Source organism: Notolepis coatsorum (genome assembly GCF_963971535.1).
Source record: "Notolepis coatsorum genome assembly, chromosome: 2".
NCBI classification, from domain to species: domain Eukaryota; kingdom Metazoa; phylum Chordata; class Actinopteri; order Aulopiformes; family Paralepididae; genus Notolepis; species Notolepis coatsorum.
Genome location: NC_140166.1, coordinates 67072203 through 67088177, shown reverse-complemented (window position 1 = coordinate 67088177; position 15975 = coordinate 67072203). Strand labels below are relative to the sequence as shown.

At 44.0% G+C, this 15975-nt stretch overlaps 1 protein-coding gene across 1 annotated transcript in view; it reads right to left on the bottom strand.

Moving 5' to 3' along the window:
* cdh8 (cadherin 8) overlaps window positions 1-15975 on the bottom strand; it is a gene marked incomplete at both ends in the record, with an annotated part of 185999 nt that overhangs the window by 138415 nt on the left and 31609 nt on the right. The window contains 1 exon segment of the mRNA XM_084308206.1: window positions 11568-11687. Within this exon segment, the coding sequence (XP_084164332.1) occupies window positions 11568-11687 (120 nt within the window).

Below are 15975 nucleotides of genomic sequence, written 5' to 3'. Positions count from 1 at the left end.
TGTATCTATCTTACAGTATGCCTCAGGTTAATGTGGGTCAGTAATTATCTTACAGTACGCCTCAGGTTAATGTGGGTCTGTATATTACAGTACGCCTCAGGTTAATGTGGGTCAGTATCTTACAGTACGCCTCAGGTTAATATGGGTCTGTATCTTACAGTACGCCTCAGGTTAATGTGGGTCTGTATCTTACAGTACGCCTCAGTTTAATATGGGTCTGTATCTTACAGTACGCCTCAGGTTAATATGGGTCAGTATCTTACAGTACACCTCAGGTTAATATGGGTCTGTATATTACAGTACGCCTCAGGTTAATGTGGGTCTGTATCTTACAGTACGCCTCAGTTTAATATGGGTCTGTATCTTACAGTACGCCTCAGGTTAATGTGGGTCAGTATCTTACAGTACGCCTCAGGTTAATATGGGTCAGTATCTTACAGTACGCCTCAGGTTAATGTGGGTCTGTATCTTACAGTACGCCTCAGGTTAATATGGGTCTGTATCTTACAGTACGCCTCAGGTTAATATGGGTCTGTATCTTACAGTATGCCTCAGGTTAATGTGGGTTTGTATCTTACAGTACGCCTCAGGTTAATGTGGGGCAGTATCTTACAGTACGCCTCAGGTTAATATGGGTCAGTATCTTACAGTACGCCTCAGATTAATGTGGGGCAGTATCTTACAGTACGCCTCAGGTTAATATGGGTCTGTATCTTACAGTACGCCTCAGGTTAATGTGGGTCTGTATCTTACAGTACGCCTCAGGTTAATATGGGTCTGTATCTTACAGTACGCCTCAGGTTAATATGGGTCTGTATCTTACAGTACGCCTCAGGTTAATGTGGGTCAGTATCTTACAGTACGCCTCAGGTTAATGTGGGTCAGTATCTTACAGTACGCCTCAGGTTAATGTGGGTCAGTATCTTACAGTACGCCTCAGGTTAATATGGGTCTGTATCTTACAGTACGCCTCAGGTTAATATGGGTCAGTATCTTACAGTACGCCTCAGGTTAATGTGGGTCAGTATCTTACAGTACGCCTCAGGTTAATATGGGTCTGTATCTTACAGTACGCCTCAGGTTAATGTGGGGCAGTATCTTACAGTACGCCTCAGTTTAATGTGGGGCAGTATCTTACAGTACGCCTCAGGTTAATATGGGTCAGTATCTTACAGTACGCCTCAGGTTAATGTGGGTCAGTATCTTACAGTACGCCTCAGGTTAATATGGGTCTGTATCTTACAGTACGCCTCAGGTTAATGTGGGTCTGTATCTTACAGTACGCCTCAGGTTAATATGGGTCTGTATCTTACAGTACGCCTCAGGTTAATGTGGGTCAGTATATTACAGTACGCCTCAGGTTAATGTGGGTCAGTATCTTACAGTACGCCTCAGGTTAATGTGGGTCAGTATATTACAGTACGCCTCAGGTTAATGTGGGTCAGTATCTTACAGTACGCCTCAGGTTAATATGGGTCTGTATCTTACAGTACACCTCAGGTTAGTATGGGTGAGTATCTTACTCTATCGGGAGCAATTAGGGGTTAAGTGTTTTGCTCAAGGACACTTCGACACGCTGCCCAGGAGGAGTGGGAATCGAACCGAGAACCTCCCGATTACCAGATGACTGCTCTACCTCCCGAGCCACCGTTGGCCCCTATTGGTGACATGAGAAGCCTCCTCGGACGAGCGCTACAAAGACCAACCTTCTCTGCGACGCTACTCTCTCTTTTTTTTTATCAACTTTTTCTCCTCCTGTTTTTCTGTATTTTCCTCCAATTCCCCCCCTCCGCTACCCGGTCATTGCGCACATGTGCCCCCCACTGGTCGGTCTAGGGAGCCCTGAAGTCTATCACATGCTTCCTCTGATACATAGGAGACAGCCAGCAGCCTCTTTTCACCTGACAGCGAGGACTCTCATTGGCGATGTGTAACGTGTGGGAGGCTCACACTACCCTCACCATCTCCCTGCCTCGCTGTGCAGGCACCCTGACCGACCTGTAGGAGTCACTGTTTACAACGACCAGATTACCACCCACCGGCTTCCCTCCCGTTGACAACGCCAACCGGAGGCACCGCTGACAGCCGGATTCGATACCAGTGTCTCTTGCGGTGGTGACGAACGCTTAGTCCGCTGCGCCGCACTCTGCGACACTACTCTCATATCGCAGCCTCTCCACAACGGAACCACAGCAGAGATGGCATGCGTCGCTTCAGATTGTGACTTGACAATACAAGGACTCCATAACGAAACCTGCGTGTGAGGCGTGGGGTGAGGGGGGTCCTCCGGATGGCAGGCTGGTCACAGCTATACGCTCGTTCTGGCATTGCAACTCAGCCGTGTTGTTTTAATTTTGTGTTGTGTTCGCCGTCTGCAGTCATTTGTATTCTGATTAAGTGTGACTTACGCTGTCTGTCATGTATAATCTTGAATATTGTATGCAGAACAGACCTTATTGACTGTGCCACAGAGCTGAATATAAAGAGGGCTCAGTGCTGGCGTGTACGGATAATCCACTCAGGAAACAGAGAGCTGCAGGATCATCAAATGAATATAAAAGCCCTCGTAAAAGCCCAGCTTTGGCGCGACACCCTGCCTTGGTCCTAAGATGCTGCAGACATGTGCACTCGGCTCGGACAGTGGGTCCCAACGTGGGTTCGGGGGACCCCTAGGGGTCCTTGCGTGGGCTCCAGGTGGTCCCCAGCAAAATGGGGAATAGTTTAATGTCACTACTATTCTCTCACTAGAAGTTAGTACAGCAAGAGAATGTAAATGAACAGTGACTATTCTGGTCATAGGTTTCACTCCCTCCTCTGTTATCTCTCCATCTACAGTTATGGAATTCTGGATTAAATCACATGCAGCACATATCTTCTCAGAGGGGGGGCCCTGGGACAGAATCTTAACATGTGCCAATGACCTATCAATCTGGGGTGCTTGACAGGAAGTCTGAGAACCACTGGGCTCGGAGAAAACCACAAGACGGATTATGTCGTTGGCTGTACTGTACAGTGGCTCAGGAGGTAGAGCAGTCGTCTGGTAATCCGGAGGTTCCCGGTTCGATTCCCGCTCCTCCCAGGCAGTGCGTCGAAGTGTCCTTGAGCAAGACACTTAACCCCTAATTGCTCCCGACGAGCAGGTTGGCACCTTGCATGGGCGCCTCCACCATCGGTGAGTGAATGGGTCAAATGTGAGGAACAAATTGTAAAGTTGTTTGGATAAAAGCGCTATATAAATGCAGCCATTTACCATTTCTACATTTGTCTTGTATGCTCAGCTTCCTGCAGAGCTATATTACAACCTCTGGGTCAGTGTTTGTTGAGAGAATGTGTACTTGAAAATAATTGGAGATGAGAAAATGTGTACTTTTACTAAAAGAGTACGCCTCAAGTTAATAGGTCTGTATCTTACAGTACGCCTCAGGTTAATGTGGGTCAGTATCTTACAGTACGCCTCAGGTTAGTATGGGTGAGTATCTTACAGTACGCCTCAGGTTAATATGGGTCTGTATCTTACAGTACGCCTCAGGTTAATGTGGGTCTGTATCTTACAGTACGCCTCAGGTTAATGTGGGTCTGTGTCTTACAGTACGCCTCAGGTTAATATGGGTCAGTATCTTACAGTACGCCTCAGGTTAATGTGGGTCAGTATCTTACAGTACGCCTCAGGTTAATATGGGTCAGTATCTTACAGTACGCATCAGGTTAATGTGGGTCTGTATCTTACAGTACGCCTCAGGTTAATGTGGGTCTGTATCTTACAGTACGCCTCAGGTTAATGTGGGTCTGTAGCTTACAGTACGCCTCAGGTTAATGTGGGTCAGTATCTTACAGTACGCCTCAGATTAATGTGGGTCTGTAGCAGCTACTGTGGTAAAAGACGCCATTATGTTGTGATTGTGGAGACATAATGCTTTTATATGTAATGTTTCATTCTTGAATGTGGGCCCTCTTCACAGCACGCCAGCATCAACAACAGTGACTACTGGCAATGCTGGCACACTGTCACACTTAAATCAAACAGACCTATTGTTACATAATGTCATTAGCTACAGCTGTGTTTACCCTCCTATGACACATACGGCATGTGAAAAGGGAAGCCTAGCACCACAATCCAGCATGAGCTCTTAACTCGCGTGATCGTCTTCTATCTTAGTGCGATTGTTACAGGCTGTGTGAAGATAACCGGTTGTTAGTCTGTGCGCACGACTGCCCAAAAGGGACAAAAACATCCTCCCAGTGCTACACAAGCCTTTTATTTTCAATATAAATAAACGTACAAGATGCTCAAATCAAATTAAAAGTGACACGTGTTCAGTTAGATACTTTCCACTTTGGATTCCTCTGTAATCGTGTCTCACACGTACCCGCCGTAGCGTAATGACAACGTCATGTCTGTTTGGCCTTGGAGATAACTTTTACTTACGATAATTAGAAACCATAATTGGTGTTGGGATGTGAATTCCGCTAATCAAAGATAACTTAATTAATGCTCTCCATGTTTCTACATGTCGGGTCAAGGAGGATGAACTGACAAGATGGATTTTTGGTGTTTATTTATAGCACTACAGAGAAGCTTGTAAAACTCTTGGATAGTTAATGATTAATAATATTGTCCATACTTTGCAGTATAATAGTTTTTGACAAACGTGTGATACATTCTATAATTTAATTAAATAATACAGCTTTTATCCAAAGCGCTTTACAATTTTGTTCCTCACATTTGACCCGTTCACTCACACATTCACACACCGACGGCGGAGGCAGCCCTGCAAGGTGCCGACCTGCTCATCGGGAGCAGTTAGGGGTTAAGTGTCTTGCTCAAGGACACTTCGACGCGCTGCCCGGGAGGAGCGGGAATTGAACCAGGAAACTCCGGATTACCAGACGTAAATATATATATTAGGTCTGTCAGTTTATCGCGTTAATTATATTAATTAATTACACAGCAAATTATCGCGTTATGAAAATTAACTCAAAATGTATTACAAATATATATATATATTTTATAATTTTTTTTTTCATCTCATTCATTCCATAAGAATGTAGAATACACATTTACAGACTTTTTTAATATTGTCCATTTGCATGTTCTTGGTATCTGATTCTAGGGACATCTATGGATTTTAGGGAATGTATTCCCAGTGTCAGAAATACTGTGTATGTTACTAGGCTTGAGTAAATTGTAATGAACCAAATGAGAATATCAATTTTTTTTTTTTATCTTTGACTGTGAATAACACCATGCTCAAATTGACCAGACCTGAAAAATCTAAGCAAATTAATAGATGGAAGATGATTAAACAGAAGGTTTTGTAGATACAGTACTGAATTCTGCCATCCGGGCACATGCAATTTGAAATATGATTATAGAATATAGAATATCAGGCATAAAATGGTTATGCGATTAAAATGTGATTAATTAGATTAATTAATTACAAATCCTGTAATTAATTAGATACATTTTTTTAATCGCCTGACAGCACTAATATATATGAGTCATTCCACCAATCCGGTCCGATTTGAGTCCCTCTGATGTTTTTAAGTGTATTTTATCTAATCAGTTACCAAAATGTGCTTTGAAATGCTATTTATTTCAGTTGCAATGTCCTCTTTAATAAAGTGTAAAAACATTGCATGAATGTCATTTTTTTTATTATGCATTATGTTGTTATTTCAGTTGACACCATGTATTTTGACATGTCCCTCGTGGCATTTCATGAAAATGTAATTGGGATATGACCAAGAAAATTTGTAAAAAGTGCATTCTTTTTTCCATGAACATACACATCCATCTGTGCTGTTAATGCTGGTAATGATTTATTTCAAAATAAATGAATAATTATTCATTAAAATAACATTATTCAGTCTGTCCCTCAGTAACCCTCAACCCCGTTACTGAGCATTCTCCCCCCCCCCCACAAAAATAATGGTTCAATCCATAGAAGCATGTGAAACAGGAAGTGACAACTTTGAAGTCTTTTGGAAAACACAACACCAGGAACAGGCAAGTAGCTACCTCATTGTACTATGTTTTCAGTCATTTATCATGCAATATTATGGTATTCAAGCATAATTACTCAACACCGTTACTTGAAAAAAATATAGCAAACTATTACTTGTGAATATGATCTTTGTTATACATTTTTTTTAGATGCTTTCTTAATATTATGCATGTGATGTGCTCTCCTGGTATTCACCACATGTGGAGTAGCAACCATTTTGTGCAAAAAATCACAACCCCGTTATGTTTGAATGTAACGTTTGAATGTAACAGGGTTGTGAGATTGTAACAGGGTTGTGATTTTAACACTGATTTTGAAGTTATACAATAATAGCTAAATTAATTATTGAGCTTTTTCAATAATGCTTATGCCACATACATATTAATTGTAATGTGCATGTTGCTGTGTGTGTGTGCTCACACGTTACCCTAGACTCAACCCTGTTACAGCTACATGTTTATTAATTATTGCTTTAAGTTTATGAAAAACAAATTCAACTTTTGAATAATTTTGTCTGAAACGTTTTGTTATGGTTTGTAACCGACCCCAATCGCACAACACAAGACAGGTATGAGAGTAAGCCAAGAACTGGGCATTTATTGAATAACAAAGAAAAACGGCACTGTCCCTTTAAGAGATAACACAAAATACTGGATAACAAGAAGGGCAAGGTACAGTGCCTTTAAGAGGCGAGCTGGCTAAGGGGAAGGCTAAGGGAAGGCTAACGGAAAACAGGGCCGGGGCAAGGGACAAGGCAGGACAAGGGAAGGACTAGGAGGACTGGACAGGGAGGACTAGGATAAGACCTTGGAACAGGGCGAGGGCTGGAGCTGCATAATGGGACAGAGAAAACAGAACAGGCCTGGGATAAAGCATTAATGAAATGTAGCTGCTCTGCAGCTTCTCCCGGGATGGTTAGTCTGGGGAAGCAGGTGGGTACAACAGAGCCGCTCTGCAGACTTCTCTCGGCAGATCTCCGAGGTGGGTAAACGGGACCGAGAGGGAGAGAGGGAGTGGGTTAGCTCAGAGTACAATGGGGAACAGAGCAGGTGACAGGAGAGGTGACTAGTCCCAAAAAACAAAGTAATCAAAGTGACAGAATCTTCGGTGTATATAAACACTGTGAGCGAAGTCCCAAAATACAAATCCAAGTGAATAATATCTTCGGTGTGTAAACACACAGTGAGCGATGTTAAGGCCAAAATATTATCCCAATGAAACAATCCAAAAGGCTGAACGCTGGGTGAGTGACTGTCTGATAAAAAGCAGGAAATCTTCAGTGTTAAATAAACACACGAAAAACGGATAGGATCAAGGACAGTCATAAAAACTCACCCAGGCGCTGTGCGTAAAGAGCGTTGGAACAAAACGGAGCGAGCGTGTCGCCACTGGAAACGGGTGTCCAAGCGGAGGTCTGAGTGGTGCGCGACTGCTTGGAGTAAGCGCCGGTACGGAGGGCGCATCTGGCGCGGAGGTCTGGATGCGCGTCTGGGCGTCTGCTGCGCGGAGGTCTGGATGCGCGCCTGGAGTGAAGAGCGCGTCTGCTGCGCGGAGGTCTGGATGCGCGCCTGGAGTGAAGAGCGCGTCTGCTGCGCGGAGGTATGGATGCGCGTCTGGGCATCTGCTGCGCGGAGGTCTGGATGCGCGTCAGGACGTCTGCTGCGCGGAGGTCTGAAGTGGAACACTGGGATACCTCCCGTGGAAGTTTAGAGAGCGCAGTCCAGTGTCTCCCTCAGGCAACGGCGACAGGAGGCGAAGGCTGGAGCGCATCTTACGCCGGAGATGAAAACAGCATAAACAGACAGAGGACCTCCCGAAGGAGTCTTGGTGATAGAGAATATGATACGGAATGAACGGCATGTTACGGCACGACCCGACAAGGGACAGAGGGGAGAGCGAGGTACTTAAAGCCCACAGGGGAACTAATTAGAATGCACCACAGGTGCGTGAAGGTAATTGATACTTGAAACTAAAAGTGTGTGTTCGGCACAAGACCAATCAAACACATAATGACAGGTAGTCCAAGGGTGTGGTTGCTGAAGAGCAAACGAACGCGAGGGTGGGGGCTAGTGAGGTGAGGAGAATGCAATGATTAACAGTAGGCTTAAAGGAGATAGAGATTTTATGCCTGAGATGGGAAAATATATTTTTCTGGAAGTTAAATATGTCATTCATCTTGAGGGGTGTTCAGAAAAGTAATACCTCTTGGTAAAAAAATATATCCCAAAGTCCAAATCAGACTGGATTGGTGGAATGACTCATATATATATAAATCACAGTTTTATAATCCTCCGAGATTTACATGCACATTATGAGATGCAGATTGCAAAGATTTAAAAGTCATTCAGGGTCAAACGTTCTGACTCCGACAGGATCTTTTTAAAAGCTATTTCTTTATCATAATGAACCCTGTTGCCAGAGGAGGAAGAAGAAGTGAACAATGGAGAGATTCTGTAGATCTCAACCAAAACAGTTACAATGAAAAGAGACGTGGACATCCATAACCAACAGAACTAACAGAACCAACCATGTTTACCAGTGTGCTGTGCTATTTACCGGCAGCTATCACACTACCAAAGGGTTAACCCTTTCACTGCGACAATGCAGAAGGTTAACCCTTTCACTACCACACTACAGCCCAGGCCCGGACTGGCCATCGGGAGCACCGGGAGTTTTCCCGGTGGCCTGGCCTGCACAGATAACAAAAAAAAAAAAAAAAAAAAAAAAAAAAAAAAATTATTTTTTTATTTTTTTTGCCAGGTCATTGTTTCTAGTTGTGGCGGCGGCGCGGCGCGATAGTTAGATAACCTAGGTGGGTGGGGAACAACCAGGATTTCACTGTCTGCGACAGAGTTGGAGAACTATCTGACTCTCTCCCTCACGCGGATCACACACACACACAATGGAGCCATGCTGCCGCTTGTGATTGGTGGAGGCGGGACCAGGCGATACAACTGATTGACAGCGGAGGCGGCGAATGGAATGGCAGACGGCACTCAGATGCAGAATAACAGCCAGGCAATGAGGAACTCGGTAGAGATCAGAGAGCGAAAGTCAATTAACGTTGATGTCAAGATGGACAGTGGAAGAAAGAGAAAGGGTGGAGGAGAGAGGGATAAAACAAAGAAAAAGAAAGGCCCTTACAGGAGAGAGTGGTTAACTGTATTATAATAGTAAATAGAAAAATATGTTGTGCTCTTGCTTTTTTCTTTTTGAAGGTGGAGAGAGTAATAATAATAATGACTTGGATTTATATAGCGCTCTTCATGACACCCAGAGCGCTTCACAGAGTCCATTATTCGTTCATACACAGTCATACCGGTGGTGGTAAGCTACAATTGCAGCCAGAGCTGCCTTGAGGCAGACTCACGGAAGCGTGGCGAATAATCATCGCCTATGGCCCCTCCGACCACCACCAACATTCATTCACATGCATACACATTCATACGAGGCAAGTAGGTTAAGTGTCTTGCCCAAGGACACAACGGCGATGGGATGGACATGGGCTTGAGCGGGATTCGAACCACCAACCCTTCGAACATTGGACGACCCGCTCTACCCCTGAGCCAAAGCCGCCCCACAGAGTAGCATTGCTAGTGCCACAACAGTTTTATTTGAGGTCCATAACAGTACATTGTACTAGGCAATTGTTGGCTCATTAGTTTGTGATTCACATGCACTAAAATTCACCAGAATGCAGGAAATGAAGTCTTTGTAACAAAAAAAAATCCTGGTGGGGGACCCCCAGACCCCCCGCTTAAAAATTGCCCTGATTGGGGCTATATTTCGCGCTATATCTCCCGGTATGAATTTTTTCCCCAGTCCGGCCCTGCTACAGCCGGTTAACCGGTTAAACGTCTGTGTAGTGTGGTAGTGAACGGGTTAACCGTCTGCAGTGTGGTAGTGAACGGGTTAAATTGAGCTGAAGTCTGCGGCTATTGACACTTGCAAATGCTAGATTGCAGCCAGGTAACCGACCTCTTACCATGTCAAACAAACAAACAAACAAACAAACAAACAAACAAACAAACAAACAAACAAACAAACAAACAAACAAACAAACAAACACCATTAGGCACACATACACACACACGCGCGCGCGCACACGCACACACACACGCGCGCACGCACGCACTACAGTGCAGTCACCCTGCTAGACGCCCCCCGCTCGCATCTCTGTTGATCATCGTTCAATATTCTAATTAATTCCTAATCACTGAAATGGGAGGATAGACAAACACTCATTTCCATAGATGTTTGCCTCAACTTCTATTTTCTCCAACACCCCATTAATCAAGTGATGAATTGGAGCATGATGTTTATTTATACATCCCGTGCCTTTCATTTCCAACATGGCGTCGCAAAGTGTCAACGGCACTCTAACGGTTGTTTCAACCCCTCACCTTTATTTTTCATTAACATTCATCAAAACATCTGGCTTCCTTGAATGAGCCATCTGCACGTGCATGTGACTGACACAAAGCATGAATGAGCCATCTGCACGTGCCCGTGTCTGACACAAAGCATGAATGCGAATCGTCAACTAGTCCGCTCCGTCTTTCCGTGGTGGCAATCCAACGTCTGCGCAGCCGTTAATTATTATGTACATACCATTTGGAACTCACTGAGCTTGTTTATTGTGCACTGTTTACCAAATTGTGAGCCGCCACATATTTCCAGCTCGTCGCTTATATTTATTCAAAATGATTCATATTGCTTACAGACACCGTTAACACGTCAGTTGAAAGAGCAATTAGGATTTCACTACCGAGTCAAAATAGTTGCCTTGAGTGATAGTAAAGCATTTTCACAAATCTCTCCCCCACAACAGAAGATATATTGGTATACTGTACTTTACTTCCATGTGGTCCTGTTTAGCTCAGCCGAATGCTTGGTGATCTGGGCACCAGACTAACAGGTTTACACCGGAAAATGTCATGTCCCATATGGAGAAAGTGCATTATGCTCACTCTGAACCATCATGGTCACATGCAAAATGTCTTGTTAAAGTTATATTGTATAGTATAGGATTATTTTAAGTCTATTTGTTGTATTGCAATGTATTGTATTTGTATGTATATAATGTATTTTATGTATATAATGTATATTATTTATTTAATGTATGTGCACACTACTACGGTTGAGGAGCCAAGCAAAACAATAATCTCACGTTTTCGGAATGTATATATACATTATAAAAGCTGTGACAATAAATAAATCTATCTATCTATCTATCTATCTATCTATCTATCTATCTATCTATCTATCTATCTATCTATCTATCTATCTATCTATCTATCTATCTATCTATCTATCTATCTATCTATCTATCTATCTATCTATCTATCTATCTATCTATCTATCTATCTATCTATCTATCTATCTATCTATCTATCTATCTAAATAGAGTACTAGAAAAGCACTACAGAAATGCAGCAAATGCAGCCATTCATCAGTGACCTACTGTACAAAATGTATTCATATTTTACCCGTATAATGTAATATACAATAATATGCGATGTATATCTCCTGACTCTGTTGGACGGGGAGCCATGTGCTCACCTGTGTTGGGGTCTATGGAGAAGTACGGCTGGCCCTCCAGGATGCTGTAGACCAGCTTAGCGCTGTTGCCGTACACGGGGTCGTCAGCGTCCGTGGCCGTCACCCGCGTGACAGGGGTACCTGCGGAGCACAGAGAGGAGGAGCATCAGTATACGGAGAGAGGGGGGGAGGGGGGAGAGAGAGAGAAAGGGGGGAGGGAGAGAGGGAGAGGAGGGGAGGGAGATAGAGGGATAGGGGGGAGAGATTCAAGATTAAATCGTTTTATTTCAAACCACAGTGTTAGTTTGGCTACATTTACCATTGTCCGGCAAAACAACATTTGAAAAATAAATGAAATGGGAAAAGAGGAACCCCCCCCCCAAAAAATAAATTACAAATAAAACAGCCAGAAACTATACACTGTTTGAAAAGGAGATGGAAGAAGCAAAGAGAGAGAGAGAGAGAGAGAGAGAGAGAGAGAGAGAGAGAGAGAGAGAGAGAGAGAGAGAGAGAGAGAGAGAGAGAGAGAGAGAGAGAGAGAGAGAGAGAGAGAGAGAGAGGGGGGGGGGGGATATAGAGATAGAGAGATAGGGGGGGAGAGGGGGGAGCGGGAGAGAGAGAGATAGAGAGAGATAGAGAGAAACTGGCATACAATCTTAGAATCTACTATCTTAGAGTATTTTCTATTAAACAGTAACATATTTATATCCATCTGTGCTTTTGAGTTATTGAACAATGAGCAGCTAATGTACAGTGAGGTGTTCTTTACGGAGGACAGAGGGACACCCTGCACACGTCTTACACCTTCATCTGCAACGCTGAGCTCGTTTTGGTGAATTAAAGGTGAAGTAAATTACATATATTAATAAAATATAAACATGAACCACATGGCTGGTCAAGTATACACATCTAAACAGGTATACCATGTAATAGTAGGCTACAGGGTTATAATAGTTTAGTTTAGTTTACTCAGTTTATTTGATCAGGGACAGTGCATATCAATCAACAGTTATACATTTATAAATTAATACAAATTAAAAACTGTGAATATGCCAACATTAGCAGGGTTGCTAGTTTTCAGTTGTAGTCCCTGGGCTAGATGTTTAAGTCAGAACGAAACAGAAAAATAGAGACATTAAAGCTAATATAAAAACAATTTAAAACATATTCTGTACGTTTACTCACTAGGTATTCATGCACCTATAACGAAAACAGTGTACAGGGACAAATCAAAGCCCACACGCACTGTATAGGCAGGCACACATATGGCAGGCACACGTATACTGTACATAATCATAATCACATACCCACATAATCACAATAAGGACAGTCAGGCTAGTGGGCAAGCATACGTGGGCTTGGCAGCCGGACTGCAACGTGACTTGCTAATGGTCACAGACTTTTTCACAGAGATTTTGTAACAGCCATGCTTTGAGTGTGTCTGTGTGAAGGACCTGAGTGTATTTGTACTGCGGATGTGTGATGGGATGGTGTTGCAGAACTCTGCAGCTCTTATCTAGAAGGCTGATTTGCTAAAGGCGCGTTTTTCTCCCTGGGAAATGTCCCTCTGTCTAGCACTGTTCTGGTGAACCTGCTGCTTTCTGTTAAGAACTGTGAGAGAGGTGGTGGTGGGGCTAGACCGTGTTGGATTTTATATATCAGGCTGGCATGTTTTCCCAGTTTAGCAGGGCATGTTTTTGAAGGATGGTACAGTGGTGGTGGTGGTGGTGGGGAAAGGGTTTCTTGTCCAACACCATCAGCACCTGTTTATGAACTGAATGAATTGGTGTCAATGGGGTTTTGCAGGTCTGAGACCAGCTGGTTATGCAGTATGTCAGATGAGACATAATAAGTAAAGTTTGGCTGTTTCCATGTCGAGGCAGTCTCGGATGTATTTAAAGTTGACTATGTTCAATTTGACTACTTCAAGCCTCTCCTTTGCTGCAAACACGTCTGGGTCAGGTGTTACAGATGGTCTTTTTTCGAAGAACGTGCAGACTGTTTTCTTTGCGTTGAGGTGGAGACAGTTTTCCGAGAGCCATTTTACTATGCGTACCATTATTGCGTTCAGTTTGTGTGCTGCCTGGGTTTTGTTGTTTACGTACCAGCTATGTACAGAGTTTTTTAAAAGATAGACAATGTTTCAATCCTGATGGATTTTCTTCAAATTAATTCCGTCCAAAATTAATTACATTTTCTTAACTACAATTAGACGTTGACATATGTATACTCTATCGATTATAATAACACTATGTGCCAGAGGAAGTGCAATGGTTCAGTACTCTGTCGTTAAGAGTCAAACAGTTCTAACCGTTTTCATGTTCTCCAGCCAATGTTCAAGTTCAAGTTTCAAGTTTCTTTATTAGTTGTCATATAGAAGTACAGAATACTTTTATACAAAATGCTTCTTTCTGTTTAGCTCCAGAGACTGTGCTAGGCAAAAATAGATAATAAAATAAGTATAGCAGTATAAAAGTATAAAATAGAAGTCAAGTACGTAGACAAAGAATTTCAGTATACAATGCTCTATGTAGAGTAGAAGTAACTGAGTTACCATACAATATAGTATATTGAATATACTATACAGTGCAAAGCAGAAGTGGGATGAGGTACAATTTAGGTACAATATAATTTACAGTAAGGTGTAATGAGGTATTAGGTATGAGGGTTGTAGTGCAAATTCTTTACCGATAAATATAAAGTGTGCTCAGGTGTACTAAAGTGGGTGCTGCAGTGAGTTTTTTGTTTAAAGTGAGTGTGTGCGTGTGGATGTGTGTGCTGTGAGTGCATTTGATGGTTGTTACATAATTGTTATTGTTTGTTGAACATCCTGATGGCCTGGGGATAGAAGCTTCTTCTGAGTCTCTCTGTGCTTGCCATGAGACTCCGGTATTGCTTGCCTGACCGCAGCAGTTCAAAGAGGCAGTTGTTTGGGTGGCTGGAGTCCTTGATAATTCTCTTAGCCTTGCCCATGCACCGCTTGTTGTAAATGTCTTGGAGAGTGGGAAGCCCCCCTCCAATTGTGCGTTCGGCTGAGCGGGCCACTCTCTGTAGTCTGCTATGGTCTTGTGCGGTGCTATTTCCAAACCAGGAGGTGATATTGCCAGTCAGGATGCTCTCTATTGTGCATGAGTAGAAGTTCTTAAGGATCTTCTGACTGACTTGGAACATCCTTAGGCATCTGAGGAAGTAGAGGCGTTGCCGTGCCTTCTTCACAACACTGTCAATGTGTGAGGTACGGCGTTTCGGGCGGTGTTTAGTACGGTGTTTAGGGCGGTGAGTAGACCGATCCCTCTGACCTGCACACCAGCAGAATGATGAGTGACCACACATCTCCCGAATGGAAGATTTCATTACACAAAGTTTCCAACCTGACCTTTAGATTAAAAGTTGTGCACACATTGCAGTGGTGAGCTGTCCATCCACCGGTACTGTCTACAGGCCAACCTATAGAACCATAATAATAACCACTAGAAGAGACAGGGACGGGCCAGGACCTGTTGACCCAGACCAGCCCACCACAGCCAGCCCACCACAACCAGCCCACCACAGCCAGCCCACCATAACCAGCCCACCACAACCAGCCCACCACAAGCAGCCCACCACAAACAGCCCACCACAAGCAGCCCACCACAAACAGCCCACCACAAGCAGCCCACCACAAACAGCCCACCACAAGCAGCCAACCACAAACAGCCCACCACAAGCAGCCCACCACAAACAGCCCACCACAAGCAGCTCACCACAGCCAGCCCACCACAAGCAGCCCACCACAAGCAGCCCACCACAAGCAGCCCACCACAACCAGCCCACCACAACCAGCCCACCACAACCAGCCCACCACAACCAGCCCACCAGACCCAGCCCACCACAGCCAGCCCACCACAGCCAGCCCACCACAACCAGCCCACCACAGCCAGCCCACCACAACCAGCCCACCACAGCCAGCCCACCACAACCAGCCCACCACAACCAGCCCACCACAACCAGCCCACCACAACCAGCCCACCACAGCCAGCCCACCACAACCAGCCCCACCACAGCCAGCCCACCACAACCAGCCTGCAATACTCCACCCCTGCCCCATCGAAGCACATACAAAACACACCAGCCCTTAATACCACCACTTAGAAGCATAATGGATGGACACTCACACTTGAACAACAAATCAGGAGCCACATTGACAAGAATTATTTCTTGAAAGAGTCACATTACAAAAACAACCCGTCCCTCAATCAAATAATAATTTAGGTGATTTACAAGCTATGAAAAAGCATGATCATGTACTGTGTGCTGGCAACCTTAACTACTGATACACGTGGCAAAATCTCAAGCAGTGTATAATTATTGTCATTAATGATTTCCCCCCCTGGCAATTCAAAATGATTCAAGTGTCCCTGTAGGAGTCCAGGGCTACAAATAGCCCAAC